This window comes from Pipistrellus hanaki (assembly GCF_964339955.1).
Source record: "Pipistrellus hanaki genome assembly, chromosome: 14".
Lineage (NCBI taxonomy): Eukaryota > Metazoa > Chordata > Mammalia > Chiroptera > Vespertilionidae > Pipistrellus > Pipistrellus hanaki.
In genome coordinates, this window is record NC_140516.1 from 46,663,664 (window position 1) to 46,689,441 (window position 25,778).

Below are 25,778 nucleotides of genomic sequence, written 5' to 3' on the forward strand. Positions count from 1 at the left end.
CAGTTTCACTATCAATGTCCTTAGAACCTTTAATCTGTCGCACAAATCAACACTGCATATATCTAGGTGTAGATAGCAGCTGGGAAGGCTACACACCCACTAGCATACCTAAACATTTACCAGATCATTTTTTTTTTCTTTTTGAATGACTAACCAGCACACCTCCTGAAACATTGTTCCCAATGATTTACTGCACATTTTCCTTAGAAAAACTCCCAGCCTATCTATCACTTTGGAAGAAATAAAAAAAGCTGGGCATCAAGAGAACATGACACAGGTGCCCAGAAAACGGCCAAAATGCCTGGGACCAGGAGGGCATGTTTTTACTTTTCTGTAGGGATTCCCTTAGGTAAGAAGACGTATCCACTGAAAGAGGCAGTTTCTAATGTGGTTGTTTTTTTTTTTTTTTACTCCAAAGGCAGGTCTCTTTCCTCTAAACAAAATAAAGACATGACATTAGCTGTACTTAGTAAACTGATAACAGCTGAGCAACCACCACACACACACACACACACACACCTGCACGGTTCCCCAGGATCGGTTCCCCAGGATCCCACTCCGGGAGCTGCAAGAAGGTGCTTTTCCCCCCCATTTTTTACACGATCGGGCAGACACACCAATGTGAACTACCACCCTTCCCAGCCAAGACGCATCACATGCCTCGATGTCTTTGGGAGAAAGGCAACATAAAAACAAAAGAGCGGCTCTCTCCTCGTCACAGCCCCAAAGAATCATCTCTTACAAACCACAACAGGGGCAGTGTTTCGGATAAAAAGTAGACGCAACAGTCAACATAAAACGCACAACACACACAGTCAACTCGGAGGGGCGAGAGGAGAAGCAGGCGATCTCGTCCGGGAGCGATCGCACGCAGGTGGGGCTGAGCCGCGGTCCGCTCTCCCGGGGAGGCAGGGCCGTCGGCCCCGATCCCGCCCGCCCCCCGCCGGGCCCCGGAGCTCCGGAGGCGCGGCCCCGGCCCCGCCACCGCCTGCGGCCGCGTCCTCCCCGGGGCAGCCCGGCATCGAGCGGCGGGCGGACGGACGGACGGACGGAGGGAAAAGAGACCAGAACTCCTCCGTCCCCAGCGCCTGCCTCCTCCTCCTCCTCCTCCTCCCATCCCACCGGAGCCGCCACCCCGGGGCTCGCAGGACCGCGCGCCCAGGAGGCGGCCTCGCCGCGCAGCCCCCCCGTCGCGACTCCCCGGTCCGCCCGGGCGCCCCTCGGACACCCCTCGGGCACTCACCCCACTTCTCCGAGCCTCCGTCTGCACCCCTAGCGAGGCCGCGGCAGCTCCGCCCCCGGGCCCCACTCCTCCATGGCGGCGGGCGGCGGCAGACGAGGAGATCGGTGCGAGGGGGCGGCGGTGCAAGTCGGGGCCGACGCCGCGCTCTCTCCTCTCCCCGCCGCGGTTTCTTCCCCCCCCAGACCCCCGCGGAGCTGACACATCAACAAAGATGGCGGCGACGCCAGAGCCGGCTTGGATACAGCTGAGGGGGCGGGGCTCCCCGGGAGAGCCAATCATCGAGAGGCGTCCGGTGTGACGCGCCCCGCCTCGGGCCAATGGAACGTGCCGGCGGTGGGCGGGGCCGGCGCCGCGCTACGTTGCCTCCCGGCCGGGCTCCCCCAGGCACCCTCGCCCGCCCGGGCGATCCGGCTCGGCGGGAGCTCGTCCCGTCCTACCTGCGACGCCTCTCGGGACGCGAACGGGTGGCTTCTTTCCGTGGGACGCGCTCATTGGACACCGTCCTCCTCATCCTCTGTCCCGTCCTCTGTTCGTCCGGAGAATCGTGCAATAAAAGAGCTTTCGAAAGAGGACTTGCACCTGACATGGGCGGAGTCAGCAGCAGGAGTAGCTCACCTGCCCGGATTGGGACAGCTCGTCCCTGCAAGACGATCTGGGGTTTCCATGGCACCGCGTGCCTGTCCGCGGCGTGGCACCTCTGCCATTGTTTGATAATAGGCTGTCGGGGCGTCCGTGTCTAGCACCTGGCCCTCTCCGGCCTCTGTCCCATGGTTTGTTTGTTAGTTTGTTTGTTTGTAACATATTTTATTGTGTTTTTTTTTTTTTTTTAAAGAAAGGAAGGGAGAGGGATAGAGAGTTAGAAACATCGATCAGCTGCCTCCTGCACACCCCCCCACTGGGGATGTGCCCGCAACCAAGGTACACGCCCTTGACCGGAATGGAACCTGGGACCTTTCAGTCCAAAGGCCAATGCTCTATCCACTGAGCCAAACCGGTTTTGGCTGTGTCCCCTCGGTTTTGAGAGGCAGGAGCTGCTCAATAATTAGCAACAGAACGTGTATTGGGGGGTGCCGGGTTGGGATGGGGGAGGGGGGTAGGATTATGGAAAGCAGTGGCCTAATGGGGGCTGAAGAGGTCAAGTGAGCAGCTCACCAGCCTTGTGGGAAGTTGTGCAAGGGAATTGTCCAGGGAAGTCAGGCTATTTTGGCTTAGAGCTTCTTACACACAACTCATGAGTGAGCACCGTTAATTCTGACAGTGGTCCAGGCAAGTGTTTGTAAAGCAAAGCTGTTAGGACAGAGGTCTCAAGGTCTGGGCAGTTCTAAGTGTTTTTTTTTCTTTCCAAATGTTAAAACGTTGTACAGCCGAAACCGGTTTGGCTCAGTGGATAGAGTGTCGGCCTGCGGAGTGAAGGGTCCTAGGTTCGATTCCAGTCAAGGGCATGTACCTTGGTTGCAGGCACATCCCCAGTAGGTGGTGTGCAGGAGGCAGCTGATCAATGTTTCCCTCTCATAGATGTTTCTAACTATCTATCCCTCTCTCTTCCTCTGTAAAAAAATCAATAAAATATATTTAAAAATTTTTTTATTTGGGCCCAGCTGGTGTGGCTCAGGCGTTGAGCCTCAACCCATGAACCTGAAGGTCAGGGTTGGATTACCAGTCAGGGCACATACCCGGATTGCCCACTGGATTCCCAGTGTGGGGAGCACATGAGGCCACTGATCAACGATTCTCTCTCATCACTGATGTTTGCATCTCTTCCTCTCTCCCTCTGCCTTCCTCTCTGAAATCAATACAAATATATTTATACAACATTATTTTTTGGGGGGCAACACAGGCATATATAATGACTTCTCCCAGGTAGGGGGTAAAAAAGTAACCATGTGTGTTTCGTTCCCAAAACCAGGCAGAGGCAGGGGTCAGACTGCAAAATCTTGTAAGATTCCCAATGATTCATGTCCCCCAAGTGACGCTGGCGGAGACAACGTCTGGGTCTTTGAGCTCAAACTTTGCCCTCCACGTGCCCAGGGATGCCTTCTGGAAAAGGCGAGAAGGCGAGTTATAGATTAAGGTCCCCGCAGAGGAACTTTCTGGGACCCACGGCCTCCGCACCACCTGGGGCATGGCTGCCCCCAACCAAGCCTCCCCGAGCTCGGCTCCTATGTCCACTTCCGCTTCCGGGGCAGCGGAGGGAGCGTGTGGGGGCACGTGGGCGCGGACTGCGCAGGCGCGGCCCGCTGGGCACTGGAGGTGAGCTGAGGGCCAGGAGCACGGCGGCCTGGGCCCTGGGACTCTGGCACGGGCGGCGCCACCACGGCCAGGCTTCAGAGGAGGGTCGGGGTCCGCGGCCCTTCTGTCTCTTTCCAGGTCAGGGTCCCCGGGCGCAGGGGGGCAGTGAGAGGGCCTGCCTGTGGGCCGTGGGGTCCTGGACCTTGGGGGCCGGACGTTGGGCCCCCCTGGACGTTGAGGTCGGGCGTTGAGCAGCTACAGGGGGCCCGGGGCGAGGAGTGAGGATGGAAGGGGGCTGGAGGCCTTCCTGTGCCTCCGCTGGGCAGAGGGCAGGTCTAGGGGGGGAGGGTTTAGGGTGGGCGGGATCCCCCTACCGAGGGGAGGAGCCAGCGATGTTAGAAATTGAAGCCCTGGGCGAGTTAGGGCCCTGCAGCAGGTTGGGGGAAAATAGCGCTCCTGGGCATGACTCTCTCCAGAACAGGACCATCTGCCCGCATTCCATCAGGGGACCTTTCCCCTTCTCTCCGAAAGGAGCTGGTGTGTGGATTCACTGCCTTTGGTGAACTCAAAGCCACAGTGCAAACAATAAGAATACAGCCCTTTCTCTACCCGCCCCCCCCTCCCCCCCCCAGGAATGGTGAGACTAGGCCTGGGTTAGCCCGCAGTGTCCATAGCCTGTCTGCTGTGTGCAGTAGCTTTTTGGCATTCAGCACCTGCTGTACCAGCCTTGCCCGGTTGGCCTCTGCAGGAAGGAAGATGCTCTGGTTCCCATCTTGAGCCACCAGGGCACTGAAAGCAAAATTGTCCAGCCTAGGTGTCTGACCTGGATGTTTAAAACATCTCAGCAGCGCAAGGTGGGGGGTTAGGGGGGAGGGAGGACAAGCCACTTCATGTTTTCACTTTCTCAGGTCTCCCTCGCCTGTGGGAATAAAGGAATAAGAATGTTTTATTTTTATATATATTTGAAACATTGATCAGCTGCCTCCTGCACACCCCCTACTGGGGATGTGCCAGCAACCAAGGTGCATGCCCTTGACCGGAATTGAACCTGGGACCCTTCAGTCTGCAGGCCAACGCTCTACCCACTGAGCCAAACCGGTTTTGGCGGAATAGGAATATTTTAATCTTCAAATTATTTCTATCTGAAAATGAGCAAACTGGTGCCATGTGAGTGGAGGGAATTCTTTGGATGTGGGAGCGGCATACAAGTCAAATCGGAGAAGTCACACCTGCCTTTAATGGACTTAGTCAGCACCAGCCACTGTGCTGAACCCGTTACATACCGTCTTGTGTTTGGTCCTCGTGATTCAGCAGGTGAAGGACCAGAAGGAAAGGGGACATGATGGCTCACACAGGAGGGTTGTGGTCCCAGGGCTGCCAGAGGAGCCAGTCAGTGGGAAAGAGCCATCTTCTAAAGAGGAATGCCATACCGTTGGGTGTCCTAGAAATGAAAGACAGTAAGAAGCTTCCAGTTCTAGAACAGGTCTAGGAAGAGGCAAGTGAGGTGTCCTTCTACCTAAATTTTCCACAACACGTGGAGCTTTTAAGCCTAAGTCCTTATTTGCTGCTGAAACTTTTCAGTGGGTCAAACACCCATTCTGTTGTCGTTACTGTTCCTAAAGTCAAGTATATTAACTAATTTTTGGACTTCGAAGAATGAATGTCACACATGAATGTTGGGGATCAATTCCGAAGAACTGACATGTAGCCTTACTCAAATCCAAAGAGCCTTCCCAGGAGAAACTTACATAGCCCTGCAAAGCAGCTGTTGCCAGTGGCCATGGGAAAAGAATCCACACCCCTCCAGGCCAGGCTCTCTTTTCTGTAGGAGGTAACTAGTAAAAGCACTGGTGGGTAGTCACATAGATCACAGAAAGAACAATGCATTCCTAAGGTAACAGATAAGGTCAGGCAGTTACCTCCTTGCTGGGGGCGTGACAGTCCAGGTTTTCTGTGTAGTCAGCCAAGCCTGAGGCTGTAGAGAATTATCCAGCCAGAGGGTTAACCAGAGAGTCCAACATTTCCCAGCCACCTTTGCTGCTGGAGCCATATTGCATCTCTTTACCATACTTGATTTTTTTTTCCTTCCTATTGGATTGAGAGTTTTCCCCTCTAGTTTTAAAGTTATGCATTCTGTTTTTAATCTGGTAGCTACCCTGATATTTTAATGCACCTTCCTTATATTTCTTGTACAGAGTCTAGAGTTACCCAGCATTTGAATCCTCACACAGTTTCCCCTGGAGGTTATTTTCCTTTTGTAATTTCACGATACCTCTCTTTTCTGACTGCGTCCAGCATTGTAGTTCTCAGTCTGGTCCTCCAATGTAGATGTGCTATTGCTACAGGTACCTTCTCCTGGCAGCTGCAGGTCTCTCATTAGAGCTGCCCCTCTGCAGGCCTTCTATTAGGGATCCTCCCTGGATCTGGTCCCCTGAGAGTTCCCCACTGAGTGTGCCTGTGCATCTCTTTAGTATTATTATTATTATTATTATTATTATTATTATGTCATTATTTTCTGGATTGTTATTGGAATAAGCTACATCTGATTTCAAGCAAGAAAGAAGATGAAAGTTTGAGGACACCAAGAGGAAGGATTTTTCTGCTATTTCTACTATTCACAGCAATGTTAACAATATTGAGGTGTCCCTCATGCTAGTTTCACCTCTCTTGTTTTTTGTTTGTTTGTTTATTTGTTTTCCTGAGCAGTTTTGGGAAGATGGGCAAAAATTCTGCCTGTGCTCTTCAGACAAAGCTGTAATTCACTATTTCAAAAAGAGTTGTTTGTCCACTTTTATGATGTCCCCCGGGCAGGACACTGAGTGTTTTTAAGATTAAGAGAATAATAACAAACCAGTACAATTTCTGGGTAGAGGTTTCTCAGCTGCACGTTGCAGCAATGTGTGTGCCTTATATTCAGAGACAGGTGCACACAGATAAGTGCTTAAAAGCAGTAGATGGGAATTGAAATTTATGGAAGCTTAGTTAGAGATTATCAAGCTAGAGGATTTGGGGGAAATGCAAAAAAATAGGGTCAACTGAGGAAAATTGTGAAGGATGACTAGGAAGGACAGCATTTGCCAGGCAGATGAGAGCAAGGTATTCTGGGTAGTAGGTTCAGCGTATTCAAAGGCATAGCGTAGCATCAAGTATGAGAGGGTAGGGATTCTGAGAGGCTAGAAAGGTAGGTGGTGACCTGATTTAAACAATAGCCTCTATTATATTTCCCCACTAAGTTGTAAGGTTTGTTTCCAACAGCGCCTTTTTTTTTTTTTTTTTGCATTATGAGTTTTAATTAAAAAATTAAAACAGCTTAACTAATAATGAATTATAAAACTTTGATAGCTTGTTATATTATCACTTGTAAGACATATATTTAGTATTTTGATGGAGCTGCAAGAAACTTTACATACTTGTATTTGCTGTTCTCCATTTCAGAGAAAAATTATGCAGAGGTCTAAAATATGTATAAATCAAAGTCCAAATGAGAAGTGAAATACAGACAACAAAATCTAAGCACAGCTGAGCCCTAAGAGCATAGGAGGTTTTTAGCTCATAGTTTGGGCGAGAAAATTTAGCTTATTTCACAGGGTACAAAAGCAGGTGCAGTAGTAAGGTTCAATCATGAAATCCCTCAATCAATTATTTTAAGCATGCCTCTCAATTTTTCTTTCCCCTCCTTTCCTATCTTCCGTGCCTGAGTTTTTAACTGGGAACCACTTGAGAGGTTCCGGGGCATAAATGGGCCCTGGAGGAGATGTCACCAAAGGCGAAAAAGTATCTGGCCATAACTGTATAGACATTCCACCCATAGATAAGTCCAGTTATTAATGAAAAAAAAGAATACTTCCCTGAAACATCTGTTTGGATGGTCTCTGGCCCTTATAATCCTGTGTTGTGGGCAGCAAGCTCAGATGCTCCAGCAGGACTGTGGGAGGAGGCAGGCAGCATAGGGCGGAGACTGGGGGACCAGAAGGGCCAGGGGTTGGGGATTGGGACTAGCTACCGAGCCAGGGAGTGTGATGGCCGCAGCCCTGGAAGCAGATCTTGGACCCAGGTCCTGAGGCCCGACCCTAGGGTGGGGGTGGGGGGTGGCGACCCAGCAGAGGCTTTGCGCCCCTTGCAGGGTCCTGTCCTGCTGTTGGGCGCTGGGAGCCACGCTGTCATGGACCACAAACCTCCCCCTCCCCCCCCCCCCCTGCAAGGCTCAAGGCTGCGTGGCTCCGAAGCTTTTTAAAGTAAGGGCTGTCTGGAATTCCGAGACGACTCTTTCCTTGTCTTGAGTTAGTCCCGGTCCTCTTGCAGTGTGTCCTCACTGACGGAGCTGTTCTTTTCTTGTACCTGTAACAAGCCGGGCCAATATCGTGGTGACATCTGATTTGGAATTATTTATGAGAATTGTCTGTTACATAAAAAATTACCCGAGGTTTGTAATTAAAGTTACCTTTTAACTGCATTTCTTCCCTTAGACTTATGTGAATGTTAACTTACCGCTTAATGGGATGTCAAGAAATAATTTGGAGGCATCTACTTATAAAATGACAGAGCCGTTCAATTTTGAGAAAAATGAAAGCAAGCTTCCATCACATGGTTCTGTAAGAAGTCCTGGAGGACAGCCCAATCACCCAAATTTCAGGTTGAAAAGCCCAGAGAGCAGAAATAAAAATAACAATTTTTTGCTTTGTGAGCAAACCAAACAGTATTTGGCTAGTCAGGAAGATAATTCATCGTCTTCAAACCCTAACAACATCAATGGAGATGTGGTTGGATCCAAAGGAAGCAGGAAGACATTGCCAACGGGTGAGTGAAAATTACAGGTTTAATACTACTTTATTTTGATGGTTTCCTTGACTTTTCTCAAGTGTGTCTGTTAACACAACAGCCAAATGGCTACCATACAATATTTGCATTTAAATATTAATGTAGAAGGGAAAACAAGATGAATCACACAAAGGATTCCTGGGGGAGAGAATGAATACAGATGAGCTTTTCCCCCCCAAAGAAAGCTATATATACTAGGGATGTAGAAAGGAAGGAAACCCTAGGGCTTTTTATAGGAGTTCTAAAGATGGACCATATTTTACATGCATGAAGTTCTGTGCTGACATTATGAATGTAAGAGCTCACAAAGATATATTTAAGACATTAAATTGTTTCACTTTAAAAAAAAATCATTCCTTTAGTCTTCATTCTAAAAACCGACTGTTTAAGGAAGCTGGACCCAGGTGGAATTTAGCCTCTTGGAACCTGAAATGTGACCTTCTAGCATTCTGGTGATATAATTCTCAGTAGCCCTTGGGCCTCTGGTGTTCCCCAACAGGTCAGAACTATTTCTCTAATAATGTTAAACATTATCTGCCTTCTTAGTTGTGCCGACTTTACACTGATGTACAAAACTAAGGTGGGCATTTTATTAGCTCAGCCGTATTTTCCGGCGTATAAGACGACCTTTGAAACAAAAAAAAGTCAACTGAAAATCGGGAGCAAAAGACCAAAATTGCACAAAAATTACCTGCAGATCTTGACGGCAAAGTAAGTCTTTTCTTTGAAGTGGGGGGTAGTCTTATACAGCGAATATAGGCCTAAACCTATGTTTTAACTGTAAAATTAGGGGGTCGTCTTATATGTCGGAAAATACGGTATTAGGCAGGGCACCAACCTGGGCTAGTGGTATTGAGTTTTTCATTGCCATCCACTTTGGAGTTAAGGCCAAAAAAAAAAAAGACATAAATGACATTTCTTAAGAAACAGGATGGATTATTAATAAATCTTGACCTTTGTTCACAGACGTTTTAGTATTTTGTATGTTGAAATGGGAATTATCCCCCTAACTTCTGTAGCATATTGAGTATGAAATTTCAGAGAAGTAGGATGTTGCTTATGTATAGTGTAGCTTTAAGACTGTTATGGTATAGCTTTATTATTTGAACATTACTTAATTAATTTTACATTCTGAGCAAGAAATTAATATTTGGCTTTTATTAGGCTTTATGTTTTTCTCCCCAGGAAACTCAGTGTCTCCATTAAATGTTGGAAATAATTCACCACCCAAAGAAGCAAATAGTGTAAGTTCTGGGTTGTTTTCCTTTTTGGTGTTTTTGTTTGGGTAAAAGAGTCTAAACGTGTTTTTGTATTGCAATAATAAATAATTATTCAATATTTGGGTATTTTTTAAGGTCAAGCTTCCTTTTCTTTAATGTAGTACTTTAAAAAAAATGCAACTTTTTCTTTTTAGGTAATTGTAGATTGACATACAATTGTAAGAAACAATGGAAATCCTGTGTAGCCTTTACCTAGTTTCTCCCTGTGGGGACAGGCTGCAGAGCTGTAATATGATGTCACAGACCTTCATACTCAAGATACAGAATACTTCCATCAGTACAGGAGCCCTTATGTGCTTTTTTATGGCCATACCCTGCCCTATCCCTTCCTCCTGCCCTATCCCTTCCTTAACCCAGATAGCCAGTAATTTAAGCATTCCTTTAGGATAGGTCTGGTGACAAATTCTCTTAGTTTTATTTAAGACTTCCTCTTCATTTTTTGAAAGAGATTTTTCTTGGTTAAATTTCTTAGTTAACAGTTCTTTTCTTTCATCCCTTAAAAAATATCATGCCACTTTGTTCTGCCTCCATGAAAAATCTGTTCTCGTTTGAATTGTTTTTCTCCTCTGTATAAGATATTATTTCTTTTCCTCTGCTATTAAGCGTTTTTGTTGTCTTTAGCTTTAAGAAATTTGACTAAAGTATGTCTTGGTGTGTAGTTCTTTGAGTTTATTCTCTTTGAGGTTTGCTCAGCTTCTTAAATTTGTAGTCCTATCTCTTTGGACAAATTTTGGTCATTATTTACTTGAGTACTTCTTTAGCCCTGCCTCTTTCTCCTTTCCCTTCTGAGACTCTTCAAATACAGAGGTCCCCGAGGCTGTGCTTATTTATATTTTCTGCTCACTCTTCTCTCTCTTGTTCAGATTAGGTAAGGTCTATAGTTTTGATCTTTATGTTCACTGTCTCTCTCCTCTGACCCCTCCTTTCTGCTGTTGAGCCACCCATTGTGTTTTTAATTTTTGTTACTGTAATTTCCAGTTCCAAAACTTTCATTTGGTTCTATCTTATTTCTTTTCTAAGACTCTTTTTCCCTTCATTTCAAGCATGTTCATAATTGCTTGTTGAAGTATTGATGGCTGCTTTAAATTCTTTGGCAGATAAACTTAACATCTGTCCTCTTGAGTTGACATCTTTTCATTTTTCCTTGTTATTTTCCTGGTTTTTAGAATAACAGTTTGCTTCTGTTGAAACTGAGGCATTTTGGGTACTATGTTAAAACTCTATGTTATTTAATTTTTCTGTTTTAGCCAACTTCCTCTGACACTGCTCCAACTTCCACTGCCAGGTGGAAGTAGTTGTTCAGGCTCCCCGCTCAGTCTCTGTTGACACAATAGGGTGTTCTTCCTTGCTGCTGGGTGAAGGTGGGGTAAGGTGGCAGAGAATGGACAAGCCAGAGGGAGATTTGGAGACATTCATTATTGTTGAATGGTGGCAAAAAGGCCCTAACTGTCCATTAAGTCTCCTCTAACACCACCCCAATGGTGGTGAGTTGGAAGGTGAGGGGTTTGGGTGACTTGTGGTTTTTTGTTGTTGTTGTTTGTTTTTTAATTTTTAAAATATTTTTATTGATTTTGGAGAGGAAGGGAGAGGGAGGGAGAGATAGAAACATCAATGATGAGAGAAAATCATTGACCCCCTGCCTCCTGCATACCCCACACTGAGGATTGAGCCTGCAACCTGGACATGTGCCCTTGATGGGAATCGAATTCTTCAGTTCGCAGGACGATGCTCTATCCACTGAGCCAAACTGACTGGGGCTGGGATGACATTTCTTACTGCCAGATGGAAGTTCAGGCTCCCATGTGGTCTCCACAGGGAACCCCTGCAGGGATGAAGTGTTGGCTTCCTACTTGGTTGGCCATCTCTGATGCCACCTGGTGGGAGGGCTGCTACCTCACTGTAGCCTGGTGAAAGTGGAAGTCTCGGCTCCCCACTCTACTCTTGCTGGTGGAAGTGGGGGCCACAGTTTTATCTGCAATGTTTGTCTAGAGAACAGTAGTTATTAATAAAAAGTTTTTTTTGTCTTGCTGGGCTGCCCCTTTCCTAGAGAGAGCAAGCTTTTGGTTGGGGCTTTTACTGTCTGCATCTTTTGATGTTTTTGGATTGCTGGCTTCTCCAGCACCCCACCTGGGATAGATAGATGAGGGAAAAGAACTCAGAGAACCATCGCCATTCCTTCTGTGAGTCCCAGGGTTCCTAACTTGTCTGCTGCCTTCTTTCAGAGTTAGGCGTATGTTTGTTTTACATGTAAGTCCAGGAGTTTTAGTTTTACTTAGTGGGAAGAATAGGGAAATGTAAATCTTTATCTTCCCAGAAGAGGGAATTCAAAGCTCGTAGTTTTTAAATGTTATTACCAAGTTTTAATATTGCTATTCTCTTTTTTTTAATAGAAGCCTAGCAATAATGTGTCTCCTGCAAAGCCAAAAAATATACACAAGTTGGTTGAGAATTCCTTGTCCATAAATAATCCAGCACTCTTCAAATCCTTAGGACCGCCTCTTCGATCAACTACTTGCCATCGCTGTGGCCTGTTTGGTAAGCATGTTGTCTCAGTTGTGTTAGATTATTCCTTTACATGTTTGAAAAATATCTTGAGTATAGAAAATTTATAATATATTAAATGTAAGTGGAGTAATATATATGCAGCATATACCCATCTTTCAGCTTCACCAGCCATCAACATACAATCGTTTGTTCATCCATACTTTCCTGCTCTTATTGCTTCTTATGTTATTTTTATAGTTTTTTGGGTTTTTTTTTAGATAAAACTTTCATGCATTGAAACACACAAACTCGCACCCCATCAAGATAGAGAATATTTCCTTCTTCTCAGAAAGTTTCCTCATGCCACTTCCCAGGCACTGTACTTCCTAGAGGCAACCATTGTTTTTTTAAATAAATTAATTTTGCCAGAATTTCATATACTAAATGAAATCTACAGAATTTCATATAAATGGAACCATACAGTATGGGCGCTTTTGTATAAAACTTCTTTTCATTTAGAATTATATTTTTGAGACTCATCCATGTTGCTGCATGCACATTATTTTTGTTTGTCGCTGAGTAGTATGTCATTGTATGATTATACCAGTTTGTTTATCTGTTATTTTGTTGAAACATTTTTCTGTGTCCAGTTTTTGTTATGTATAAAGCTCTCTGCATATTTTTGCACATGTCTTTGTGTGGACATATGTTTCATTTCTCTTGGGTACATACCTGGGAGGAGAATTGCTTAGTCAAAAGGGTAGGTGTATGTTCAACTTTATAGGAACAGCCAAAGTAGCTGTCTCATTTTACATTTCCATTGGTAACAAGTTCTGATTCCTTTAGCTTTGTCTACATTAGGGATTTTCAATCTTTTTTAATTTTAGCCTTTCTTGTGGTTGTGTGTAGTGATATCTCATTGTGGTTTTAATTTGCATTTCTCTCATAATCAGTGGTCTTGGGACATTTTTCATATATATATATGTATATGTATATGTATATGTATATGTATATGTATATGTATATGTATATGTATATATATTTCAGAGAGGGAGAGAGAGAGAAACAGCAGTGATGAGAGAGAATCATTGATTGGCTGCCTCCTGCATGCCCCACACTGGGGATCGAGCCAACAACTCGGGCATGTTCCCTGATCAGGAATTGAACCATGACCTTCTGGTTCATAGGTCGATGTTTGAACCAAGGAATCACACCAATCAGGCCTCTCTTTCTTTTAGAGTGGAGGCATTTGAAGCCAGCTTGGTTTTGTTGTTTTTCGGTAACATGTTTTTTTCTGCCTGGATACTGATAAGATTTCCTTTTTAATCCTCATCCAAGGACATGCTTTTTGATTTTAGAGAGAGGGGAAGAGGGAAGGAAGACAGGAGGGAGGGAGGAAATAACTTAACCAGTTGCTTCTTATAAGACCCCTACTGGGGATTGAACCTGCAACCTTGGTGTATTGGGACAATGCTCTTAACTGAGCTAACTAGCCATGGCTGTTTTGTATTTTTGTTGTTTTTAATCTTCACCAGAGGATTTTTTTTCCCATTGATATTTAGAGAGAGTAGAAGGGAGAGAAAGAGGAGAGAGAGAGAGAGACATCAATTGTCTCCTGCACATGCCCTGACCCGGCCCGGAGATTGAACCTGCAGCTCAGGTACTTGCCCTTGACCAGGACCCTTGAGTGTGCAGCTGACATTCTAACCACTGAACAACACCGTATTTTTAATGGCACAGAGTAAGCCATGTCAGTCTGCTTGCACAAGTTACGTTAATTGCCACAGTTTTTCTGTTTCCTTTGGTTTCTTTTATAATGTGTTCTGGGCTCTACTTTAGAGAAGTCAGTCATGTTTCCAGTCTGTCCTCCTTTCTCTGCATTTTGAGAGAGCTTGAAAAGTTTAATCTTGACACCTAATTATAGACATCATAAGCCTCTTCAGATAATCTTGATATGATTGATACAATGGTATTTGATATGTCTGGTCTTTGAAATTGTCTTGCCCTGGGCAACACGTATTTGGAATGAAATGTTTGGCTGTTTTCTGTAGGGTCGCAGAGGTGTTCACAGTGCAAGCAGACATACTATTGCTCCATAGCATGCCAGAGAAGAGACTGGTCCGCACATAGCATTGTGTGCAAGCCTGTGCAGCAAAAGTAAGTGTGTGTTCCTATTCATTAGAGAATATTTCATTCAACATTTTTTCCTGATATAATAAGCATCAAATCAGATAGGCAGCCCATAATTGTAGATGCTGTTACTTTATTCTTATTTATTGAGGTGTAACATAAAGTGTGCAAATCTGAAGTGAACAACTTTATAAACTTACGAGTTTTCATGAATATATTTTTATTAGGTTGGACACATTAAGATTTAAAACCTTAAGTGACTTTGTTTTTGTTTTTTTTAAATGATTAGAGCTTAGAAAGCTCTTTTAATTATGTGTCCTTTACTAAATTCTAATAAGGTGGAACTTTCACAGTGCTTCTTGGATTGCAATTTTGAAATATACAAATCTTGTGTGCTGTTTAACGAGTTTACAAAACAGTTTCTCATATTTTAAAAAATATATATTTTATGGATTTTTTTTTTTTTTTTTTTTTTTTTTTTTACAGAGAGGAAGGGAGAGGGATAGAGAGATAGAAACATCAGTGAGAGAGAAACACCCATCAGCTGCCTACTGCACACCCCCTACTGGGGATGTGCCCACAACCAAGGTACATGCCCTTGACTGGAATCGAACCTGGGACCCTCCAGTCCTCAGGCTTTTGCTCTATCCACTGAGCCAAACCAGTTAGGGCCAGTTTCATATATTTAACCTGATTTCATCCTCAAAACTGACGTAGGGATGCTCTCCATTTCACAGGTAGGAACACTGAGGTTTGCAGATTGTGGCTATCGTCCTTTCATAGGTGGCTTTGGGAAGAAGCACTCCTGTGCACAGCATGGGCCATTGCCGGCAGTTGTTACTGTTCTGGATTCTGTCTGGGAGAACTCTTTGCTCTTTTTGGGTTTCATTGTTGAGAATTTAACATAATTGTGGTCCTTACTCTTAGCTCTGTATTATAAGTATTAACATTAATTGCTTTATTTTAGTTTCCACAAACTTGAAGACAATAAATCAACTTATGAAGTAAAGAACATGGAAGTGAAAAATGAGGTATGATGTAGACTCATTTCTGCATTTCACTGGTGTTTCTTTAAGAACAGAAGCCTCCTGCTGAGTAAATCTGCACCCCCAGGGGTTGACGTGGTGACTGTTGGGGCTCACTGATAATTGTTTATGGCCAGCCATTTTCCAAAAAGGGCTTGTGATGGCTGTGTCTGTGTCAGACTACTTGGACTAGTAAGGGAGTCCCTTCTTTGCAGTCCCTGCGCGCAGACGTTCTCTAGCCTCGTCAGCTATGTTGACCTTGATTCCAGCAAATAGTAGTCGCAGTATCATTGAAATATGTTCTTGTATGTAACCCACGCATGTGCTTTTTTCAAACCAGAGTGACTGTCCATTTGAAGTTACTAAAGAAATAGCCATTTGTGCTGATAAAATAATGTTTTCTGATTTGAGAAGTCTACAACTCAGGAAAACCATGGAAATCAAGGTATTTGTTGTTTAATCTTTGTGGACAGAAATCCAAAGAACTATGGATTTTATTTTCTTATTTTCTATTTTGAATTCATGGTAGCTACAACATTTAATCTGATGAAATTGATAGATTGAAAGAACTATCTGTGACGCTTATTGTAGCTTAATAAAAGCTTTAAGAAATGCACATTGGCTTGTGTTCCAGTGAATTTTTACATCTTTTCTGTCTTTGGAAGGGTACAGTTACTGAATTCAAAGACCCAAGTGACTTTTATGTGCAGTTATATTCTGCAGAAGTTTTAGGATACATGAACCAGCTTTCTGCTAGCCTAAAGGAGGCGTATGCAAATACAGTGCATGTGGAGGATTACATTCCCGTTAAAGGGGAAGTTTGTGTTGCCAAGTACACTGTTGACCAGGTAACCTCTCTTGAAATGAATTATTTAATAAAATGTTTTAATTTACTTTGGTTGTATCAACTTGTCAGCAGAGCTTTTAATGATGCATTAGGTGGCTTAAAGGTGAGACTGCTCCGACTTCGGTTTTGCTTCCTCCGTCAGTCTTCCAGGCTCTGTTCGGTTACTTGCTCCCTGTGCTAGGCCTGTCCAGCCCTGTATGGGCTCCTCAGGTGCTGCTTCCCGGCTGATTGCAAGTCGGAGAGCTGGTGTTTATTTGTGTAGCTGAGGCACCAGGGTGTCATAGAGTTAACCGGGCTAGAATGGCTTGACAATACTTGTACATAGCACAGTGGCCTAATTAAACAATTTTGGGCAAGATTACTAGAAAATTATGTTAACTTGTTAATTAAGTGCCTTGAAATAGAACAGTTAGCCTTTCCTTTGCATGTTCTATAGAGTGAGAATTTTCAACCTAAGATTGTGAAATGCTACTAGACACTTTTCCAAATAGGACATACAGATGGCCAGTAGACATATGGACATATGCTCAATGTCACTATTCATCAGAGAGATGCAAATTAAAACTACAATAAGGTGTTACCTCATGCTTGCCATACTGGTTACCATCAATATATTAACAAACAAATGCTGGTGAGGATGTGGAGAAAAGGGAACCCTGGTATATTGCTGGTAGGAATGAAGACTGATGCAGCCATTATGGAAAATTGTATGGTGTTTCCTCAAAAAATTAAATACAGAACTGCCATGTGACCCAGCAATCCAACTTCTGGGAATATATCCTAAGAACCCCAAACCACCATTCAGAAAGAATATACGCACCCCTATGTTCATAGCAGCATTATTTACAACTAGAGGCCAGGTGCAATTAATTTGTGCATGCGTAGGGTCCTAGGCCTGGCTGATGATCAGGGCTGATCTGTGGGGTGACAGGCTGGGCAGTTGGGGAGCCCCTGCTGGCACCTGCCTTGGCTGGCCTGGGGCTGCCTGCTCACTGACTGCTGCCAGGGCCTGCGAACTGGGGACAGCTCCTACATTGAGTGTCTGCCCTCTAGTGGTCAGTGTACGTCATAGTGACCAGTCTTTCCACTGGTCATTCGGCCGTTCAGTCGATTTGCATATTAGGCTTTTATTATATAGGACAGAATAGCTAAGATCTGGAAGTAGCCCAAGTGACCATCAGTAGATGAGTGCATTAAAAAAAGCCGTGGCACATTTACACCATGGAATTCTATATGGCTGTAAAAAGAAGTTTCTGTTCTTCATGACAGCATGGATGGACCTGGAGATTTTTTATGCCAAGCAAAATAAGCCAACTAGGGAAAGACAAAATATCACATGATCTCACTTATATGTAGAATCTAAAGAACAAAATAAACTGATGAACAAAATAGGTCCAGAGACATTGATGCATGGAACAGACTGACAGATCTCATAGGGGAGGGAAATGGAGGAGACAGAAAGAGGTTAACCAAGGAGGGGGGGATATTCATATATATATGGCTAATATGCAATGTCCCCTCTGGAATTCGACTGGGAGACCAGGAGTTTGATTGCTTGCTATGACATGCACTGATCACCAGGGGACAGTGCAGAACAAAGGAAGGTCCCAACTGGCAGCTGGCAGCCTGGGAAGGAAGGCCTCAGCTGGCAGCCTGAAAGCCGGCCTAGGAACCCTACCTGTGCACAAATTCCATGCACCGGGCCTCCAGTATATGCATATAGGAATAGCCTATGGACAGAGACAATAGTATAGGGAAGACCTGGGTGGGGTGTGGAGGGTGACAAAGGAGGGGGGGAAAAGGGGATTTCTGTAATACTGGCAACAATACATTTAAAAAATTCATGAAATGCTTTTTTGAAGTAGAATACCATTTTATTTCATTTTAGACCTGGAATAGAGTAATAATACAAGACGTTGATCTGCTACAGAAGAAGGCACAAGTCTTATATATTGATTATGGAAATGAAGAAATAATTCCAGTAAACAGAATTCAGCAACTAAGCAGAAACATTGACTTGTTTCCTCCTTGTGTGAGTCTCTTTTGCTTTCTAACTTCCTAAGAGTGGTCCAAAGGAGCTGTTTTTAAGTTTTGGTAGATACACAATTTGCTTGTTCTGTTCTGCCGTGAGTACCTGCTGGCACATCTTTTTCTACCTTGGTAATCATTCATTGGTTTTCTTGGCTAAGTACTACCTTGGGTGAAAAACTGTTAGCATTTTTAGTCATTTCTTATCAATCTGCTCTTTAAAAATAATCATTTTTATATTTATTACACTATTTGAAAGTGATTTGAATTGATACGTAATTGAGGGATAATTCTTTTTGCCTCAACTTCTCAAGCTTCAAGTCCCAAAAGTCAAAGCGCTGTGAATAGGGTACCCAAAGAGAAAAATAATTACACATAAAATTGTTTATATGGCTAGTACTCAAAGATTTTTGAAACATTTTATGCATGAAAGCACATCTTTTTAAACCTTCACATAATTAACTAGAGAAAGTCATTTTCAAATACTGATTTTTTTTTTAGTAACTTGCACAAAATCTTTCAGGCCATAAAGTGCTTTGTGGCTGATGTTATCCCAGCAGAGGGGAATTGGAGCAATGATTGTATCAAAACTATTAAATCACTGTTAATGGAGCAGTTCTGCTCTGTAAAGATTGTCAACATCTTGGAAGAGGAAGTCGTTTCCTTTGCTGTGGATGTTATGCTACTAAGTTCAGGTAAGACCGAATCTTTCTTTGTAAATGAGGTGTTTAGTACGTTGTTTAATCTCCACCAGATACTCAGAGAAGAAAGAAACACAAAGTGCGGCCAAGGACGCTCTGCTCTGGGGACGTTTAGATGTGGATGAAGATTGGCCTTGGCCCTGCTCTTGCAGTTGGCCATGTGTCAGAGACATGGCGCGAATCCGTAGAACTGAGTGGATTAAAGACTAGATATAGACAGTCTGGGGGTGACGATACTGTCCTTTCAATAGAGCCATGATAATATCTACTTCCGAGTTCTCCTTTATGGAGAAACTCAGAAATTACTCTTACAAATGCATTCATTTTTATCATCGTTGCTTTTTCTTTGAACAGCCTCCACAAAACTGTATTTTGTTAGTATTGAGACTGTAGGTACATAGTGTTCATATTATGGAAATAATGAAAAATCACTTTGGAATCCTGTTCTTTCATTCTGGTTTTCTATCTGTTTGAAAAATGACTTCCTGCAGTGTGCTTATAATTGCCTCTCAGTTTCCACAGTATTGCGCCTCTACTTATAGAGGCTTAGCATGCATCGGATGCCAATGTGTATTAAAAGCTATATGCCAATGTGTATTAATAGCCATAATCTCTAAACCATGTAATTGTGACTCATTTGTTTTCTATTTATGCTTTGCCTTAATATTTAGTAAATAGCTCACTGTAGATCTGTTTTGTTAATCACTTAGGAAAACTCTTAGATGATGTGCTTGTAGAAATGAGATATGGCTTGATACCTAAGGGACAAAATACTAAGAAGCAAAGTGCAGTTCAAAGTGAGTATACACATTAATAATGAACAGTATAGTGACTTCTACTAAACATAAAAGCACAAATGTCACAGTGTCAGATTCATGGCAATGCTAGCCCTTCTATAAACTTTATACATGAAATATGATAGTTTTTATTTAGTAATACATTATTTCTTTTTTTAAAATTTTTTTATTAAGGTATTATATGGGTACACATCTTACCATTGCCCCTCCACCCCACTCCCGTACATGCCTTCACCCCCCAGCGTTAGAAATACATTATTTCTAATGTATTAAGGTCTAGAGGTATGGAAAGCATGATTGGGCCTGAAAACCTGAAAATTTTAATCAGTGAAACCAAAGACTTACTTTTCTGTTTTCTGATCAGGTGAGCCTGAAGATGTTGGGAAAATGACAGCTGAAAACAAAATTGTTGTAGACAGAAGAGACTTAATCCCAAAAGTGTTAACTTTGAATGTAGGCGATGAGTTCTGTGGTGTGGTTTCCCACATTCAGACTCCAGAAGACTTTTTTTGTCAAAAACTACAAAGTGGACGTAAGTCACCTTTCTCAATTTGGCTCTCAAGATAACATATGTCAAGAGATTCAGCGGGAAAAAATGAAGATAATGTGTAGAGTTGTATTTCTTTTGCTTAAGATGTGATTTATATTTACAGATAAGCTCGCTGAACTGCAGGCATCCCTTAATGAGTACTGTGGTCAAGTGTCTCCACGCTCAGATTTTTACCCAACCATTGGTGACATCTGCTGTGCTCAGTTCTCGGGTAAGGAAAGAGAGTGTTGTTGAGTTTGATGGCTCTCTTTGAAATTTTGAGTACTAAGGTACACCAGATATGTCCAGTTAAACTAAATCCAAGTGCTTAAAGAAAGAAGGCCCAGGAATGTGGGGGTGGGGTGGATTAAGGAGGTTTTGATTGTTTTATCAGTTTTGCAGTTTTGGGGGACTGGTGCAAATCATTCTGTTTACATCCCAATGCCAATGTGGAACCTCCCAGAATCATGAATTCCCCAGTTTTCTTTGGAAAAGCAAGAGGGCCAGGGAGTGCAGACCTGTCATAGCTCAGCCTCTAGCTACACAGGTCTGGTCTTTGATAACTGCATCTCATAATTATTCCGTGAAGGGAGAGCCAGTGACCTCACAGAGTGGGAAGTCCAAGTAGGCCTCCAGGAAAATGGTTGTTTGGCTGGTAAAGTCTGGTTGACTCACACTGCCAGGCATTCTAAAATTAGCCTGCTTGATGCCTTAGCCAGTGGTCCATGTATTGGTCAAGACCTTGTGCATCCACATGACCAACATGTATGTTCTTTGTCCTAATGAGCTAACTGTCTGCTGGGGAGACAAGGCATGGATGGACATAAGTCATGACAGCAAACTGCATGAGTAGTCTAGTAAGATAAGGAAAAAGGTGATATTGAAGAGTCAAAGGCAAAGATAGCAATGTTGAATAAGCATTCATTGTTCAGTAAAGTTTGATATCAAAATTTACAAATGACAATTTCTAAGTGTGTGAGGAAAAGTTTTTCTTTACGTCCATGTTGGAAAATCACTTGAGACTGAGTCTCCTTTTTGCAGAGGATGACCAGTGGTACCGTGCCTCCGTCTTGGCTTATGCCTCTGAAGACTCTGTGCTCGTTGGATATGTAGATTACGGAAACTTTGAAATCCTGAATTTGAAAAGACTATGCCCCATAACTCTGAAGTTGTTGGAATTGCCAATGCAAGCAATAAAGTGTGTGCTGGCAGGTATGAAATTTTTATGTTCCCCATATTGTTAAAGATTGAAATTTCAAGTAAGAGTATTAGAATTGATATGATAAAGGAACTACTTTATCTTACTACTGATAAAATAAAGGAACATGTTTAGACATAACTTAGTGGAAAAATAATCCTTAATAGAACACTTAGGAAACACTATCTGTAATAAAACAAAACTTAATGTACCTGTGGTTATGAAATTGAGTGTTCTTTGCTATTTATGGAGCCTGCATTATTAATATTATAGAAGTGTATTAACTACATGAAGTAGAGAGAAACCCACTAGTAAAAGCAATAAGAACATTATAGGTACATGCTTAGATATTGATGTATATGTAATCTACCCAGAGAGCTTCTTTTCATGTCAATAATTGGCTTCTACACCTTCATATGTATGTACCCTAATTTAACTAATAACCCATTATAAGAATGCTACTTAACTATATTTTACAACCTGTCTGTGATCATTTACTTAAGATGGGTTGCAAAGTGTAGGTATATTTCTAACAGATCCTTAAGAGATGTTGTGGGTATGCTTCTTTTCCTGTTTGTGGTGGTTCTCCAGAAGGCATTAAACTAGTGTACTCATCTGTCCGATATGCAGAGGTAATCAGTGCCTTCATACATGATGCACCAAATAGGTATTTCTGTGTTATTCATCGTGGTCAATTTTGGTGAGCTAAATTCATTACCAGTGAAGCTATTTTTTTTGTAAGTTACATGGCTCTTATATTTTATTAGAGGCCTGGTGCACAAATTTGTGCACAGGTGGGGTCCCTTGGGATGGCCTGTGGGGATGAGGCCCAAATGGGCAGTCCAACACTGCTTGGTGCTCCTGCCTGCAGCTCCTGCTCATCCTAGCCCCATTGTGCCCAGTCAGTCCCCATTGGGGAGGCTTGTGCTGTTGTAGCAGTGCTCACCAGCTGTGAGCCCTGTGTCTGGCGTCAGAACCAAGGGGGTGTGGGTGGGGGTCTGGGACAAGATTGGCCCTCCGAGCAGCTGGTGGGATGCCCTAGCTGGCCCAGGATCCCAATCTGTCCCGCTGACATTTGTGCTGGTTGTCAGGAGCCACCTGATGGCCGCTTTTAGGGAGGGGAAGTGGCTGCAGTGCCTGAGGCCTACTTCCAGGAGGCTGGTGGAGGCACTCTCGGGAATGTGCTGGCAGCACAGGTCTATCGGTGCCCCGCCCATACCCTGGAGATTGGACCTGCAGGACTACCGAGGGAGGGAGTGGCTGACCCGGGCTGGTGGGCCACCGGGAAGGGTCGGTCAGCTGTGGGAGCACACTGACCACAAGGAGTCAGCTCCTGTATTGAGCATCTGCCACCTAGTGGTCAGTGCATGTCATAGCGACCAGTTGATTGGTCATTCGGTTGCTTAGGCTTTTATATATATAAAGATGAAGTAAGCATTATGTTGGGGTTGCCACAAATGGATTTCTTCCTAGATTGCTTGTAGTTTTGTTTATGATTTTCATAGCAATCTTATCAAGACATAATTTATATATGCCACAAAATCTACTGTCTTAGGTATACAACTCAGTGATTTTTAGTAAATTTACCAAGTTGTATAATTGTCACTGTAACCCTGCTTCAAAACATTTCCATCATCCAAATGAGATCTCTTGTGCCTGTTTACAGGCAGTCCCCGGGTTACGTCAGACTCGACGTACATCATTTCATGGTTATGTTGCCATGTCCCACTTATTTATAAAAAATAAATTCTGTCATTTTGACATATGTACATATGTGCTTTAGGTTTTTTTATTTATTTACCACAAGTAAAGGACAGGAATTGTTATCTTTCTTTTAAATTTTTTTACTGTTTCGCTTCATTACTGCTATGCATGTGTTCCATGTGAGTGACGTAGGTGCTTATGTAGGTGGGTTCCGGCTTACGGCGAAAATCTCATTACGTGGTGCCGTAGGAAAGGATCTCTGACGTAACCGGAGGACCTGCTGTATAGTTAACCCTTGCTCCCAGGCAACCAGGAATCTGCTTTCTGTCTCTACAGATTTGCTTTTCTGGACATTGCATATCAGTGGAGATATACTATATATATATAATTGTAGAAGGTTTTTACAGGCTTTTTCTTTGTAATTTTGCCTTCATTTTCATGTTTAGAGAATCTTTCTGCTTAGACGGAACTTTTTGGTTCCAGTGTTTATCACCGATTACTTAAGTTCACCTTTGTGGGAATTTGAAGCTGAACTTCACAGTGCTTGCTATAAGAAACACTTTAACATCCTTTAAAAAATTCTTTGTTAGGAGTAAAGCCATCCTTAGGAATTTGGACTCCCGAAGCTATTTGTCTAATGAAAAAAACTGTGCAGAACACAATGATCACGGTGAAAGTGGTGGACAAGTTGGACAACAGTTCCGTGGTGGAGCTTTTAGATAAATCCATGACACCTCACATCAGTGTTACTGAAGTCCTCACAGATGCAGGCTTTACTGTCCGGGAAAAGGGGATAGTGATAGAGAAGCTCAGTGACATGAAAGAAGCCAGTGGTAAGTAAAACTTCAGTCAGACAATGTTCAGGCTGGAGTTCAGGTGGTTTTGTGAATATGTAGGTTTTCACATTGCTCAGCCGGTGTGGATCAGTGGTAGAGCGTGTAACCATGAACTAAGACATCACCAGTTTGGTTCCTGGTCAGGGCACATACCTGGGTTGTAGGCTCGATCCCCAGTAGGGGTTGTGCAGAGAGGCAGCCAATTGTTGTTTCTCATCAGTGTTTCTATCTCTCTATCCCTCTTCCTTTCTCTCTCTAAAATCAATACAGTAAAATATTAAAGAATTATGTTGAGTACTTGTTGTCTTTTTAAATCAAGCATTGGTCTAAATACATGTAAGAGTTGTTTGGGAACTGAATATTTGTTGAAAGTTTTGAGTCACTGGCCACTGAAGGTCGGTCAGAAATGTGAATGAATTTGAAATGTGAAATGTACTGAAGGTAGTAATGGTTGATTGTGATAGTAAACTTTCCTGTGAATTCACTAAGAGAATCATTGAAAATTCAGTTTTTCCAAAGTAGATTTCTCAGAGCATTTGGTTTTACAAAACATTCATTTATTTTCACAGCTCCCTTGGGTGTAGAAGCAAAACTAAATCCATTGGCATGGACATGGGTTGCCCTTACTGTTGACCAAACAGTAGATATTGTGGTCTGTTTGATACATAATCCTGGAGAATTTTACTGTCATGTGTTTAAAGAGGAGGGTAAGTTAACTCATTTTTTTTTCTTTCACAGATACCTTGGTGTAGATAATAACTCAAGATGAGTTCACTGAGTGATAAAAATACTCTTTCCAAGAAGGGCCAAGTGGGCATTTGTGTTTAAACTCCAAGAAAGATCTGTTTAAACTTAGTTATTGCCTTTTATTTCCAGTTTAAGCCCTTGTTTCTATTTCCAACATATCTCCTTATATTTAAACCAGTTTAGATTTCACAAAATGTCTCCTAGATTCAGTTTTGAAATTTAAATTTAATTGTCGGTTTCATTGAAATACAACATATATATATATATACACGTATACATATATATATATATATATATATATATATATATATATATATATATACACACACACACACCCACAAATAAGAGTGTGACATAAATTATCACAAAGTCAAAACACTTGCATAACCAACATCTGGGCCAAGTAATAAATTATTGCCAGTAACACAGAAGTTTTCTTCATCTCTTCCTATCACTATCCTTCTCTCTTTCAGAAGTAAATATCAGCCTGCCTTCTACTAGCATAGGCTGGGTTTTCTGGCTTTGAACGTCATATAAATGGAATGATACGATATGCACTCTTTAGTGCTGGTATTTTTTACATTGTTTTTTAAAACTGGCCATCACTTAAAAAAAAAAAAAAAAATATATATATATATATATATATATATATATATATATATCATTGTGTTGTTTTTTTTTTACAGAGAGGAAGGGAGAGGGATAGAGAGCTAGAAACATCGATGAGAGAGAAGTATCGACCGGCTGCCTCCTGCACACCCCCTTCCGGAGATGTGCCCGCAACCAAGGTACATGCCCTTGACCGGAATCGAACCAGGGACCTTTCAGTCCACAGGCTGATGTTCTATTCACTGAGCCAAACAGATTTCGGCCTCTCTTCTTTTTCTAAAACCCTTTCTATTGTGGAACAATTGAGATTTACAGAAAAGCTGCAAAGACAGTACAGAGAGTTCCTGAGCACCCTTCGCTGAGCTGACTCTGTAGTGAACACCTTGCTGCTGTATACCGATGACGATGCCCTGGTCTTGTCACTATGCTCAGTAAATCGTTGGCATAGGGTTCACTGGGAAGATTAGCTAAATAATGACTCAAAATTTGCCCAGTTATTTATTTTTAAAAAATGTATTTTACTGATTTTTTACAGAGAGGAAGAGAGAGGGATAGAGAGTTAGAAACATGGAT

At 42.9% G+C, this 25,778-nt stretch overlaps 2 protein-coding genes across 8 annotated transcripts in view; one reads left to right on the top strand and one right to left on the bottom strand.

Moving 5' to 3' along the window:
• The window catches only part of CCDC186 (coiled-coil domain containing 186), a 38,070-nt gene extending 36,327 nt beyond the window's left edge, over nt 1-1,743 (bottom strand). The window contains exon 1 of the mRNA XM_084903656.1: nt 1,244-1,743. The gene's annotated coding sequence lies outside the window, so the exon portion shown is untranslated. The remainder of the gene's footprint in view (nt 1-1,243) is intronic.
• Nucleotides 1,744-7,971: 6,228 nt separating this feature from the next.
• TDRD1 (tudor domain containing 1) overlaps nt 7,972-25,778 on the top strand; it is a gene marked incomplete at both ends in the record, with an annotated part of 30,262 nt that continues 12,455 nt past the window's right edge. For 4 of the 7 annotated variants that reach the window (XM_084903574.1, XM_084903570.1, XM_084903573.1 and 1 more), the window contains 15 exons: nt 7,972-8,269; nt 9,476-9,534; nt 11,961-12,105; nt 14,106-14,211; nt 15,152-15,215; nt 15,550-15,654; nt 15,875-16,057; nt 17,945-18,088; nt 18,608-18,779; nt 19,496-19,582; nt 19,947-20,114; nt 20,236-20,343; nt 21,153-21,323; nt 23,604-23,846; nt 24,419-24,556. In XM_084903574.1, the coding sequence (XP_084759700.1) occupies nt 7,972-8,269; nt 9,476-9,534; nt 11,961-12,105; nt 14,106-14,211; nt 15,152-15,215; nt 15,550-15,654; nt 15,875-16,057; nt 17,945-18,088; nt 18,608-18,779; nt 19,496-19,582; nt 19,947-20,114; nt 20,236-20,343; nt 21,153-21,323; nt 23,604-23,846; nt 24,419-24,556 (2,191 nt within the window). The remainder of the gene's footprint in view (nt 8,270-9,475; nt 9,535-11,960; nt 12,106-14,105; nt 14,212-15,151; nt 15,216-15,549; nt 15,655-15,874; nt 16,058-17,944; nt 18,089-18,607; nt 18,780-19,495; nt 19,583-19,946; nt 20,115-20,235; nt 20,344-21,152; nt 21,324-23,603; nt 23,847-24,418; nt 24,557-25,778) is intronic. The other 3 variants (XM_084903572.1, XM_084903575.1, XM_084903576.1) reach the window with 2 other exon arrangements.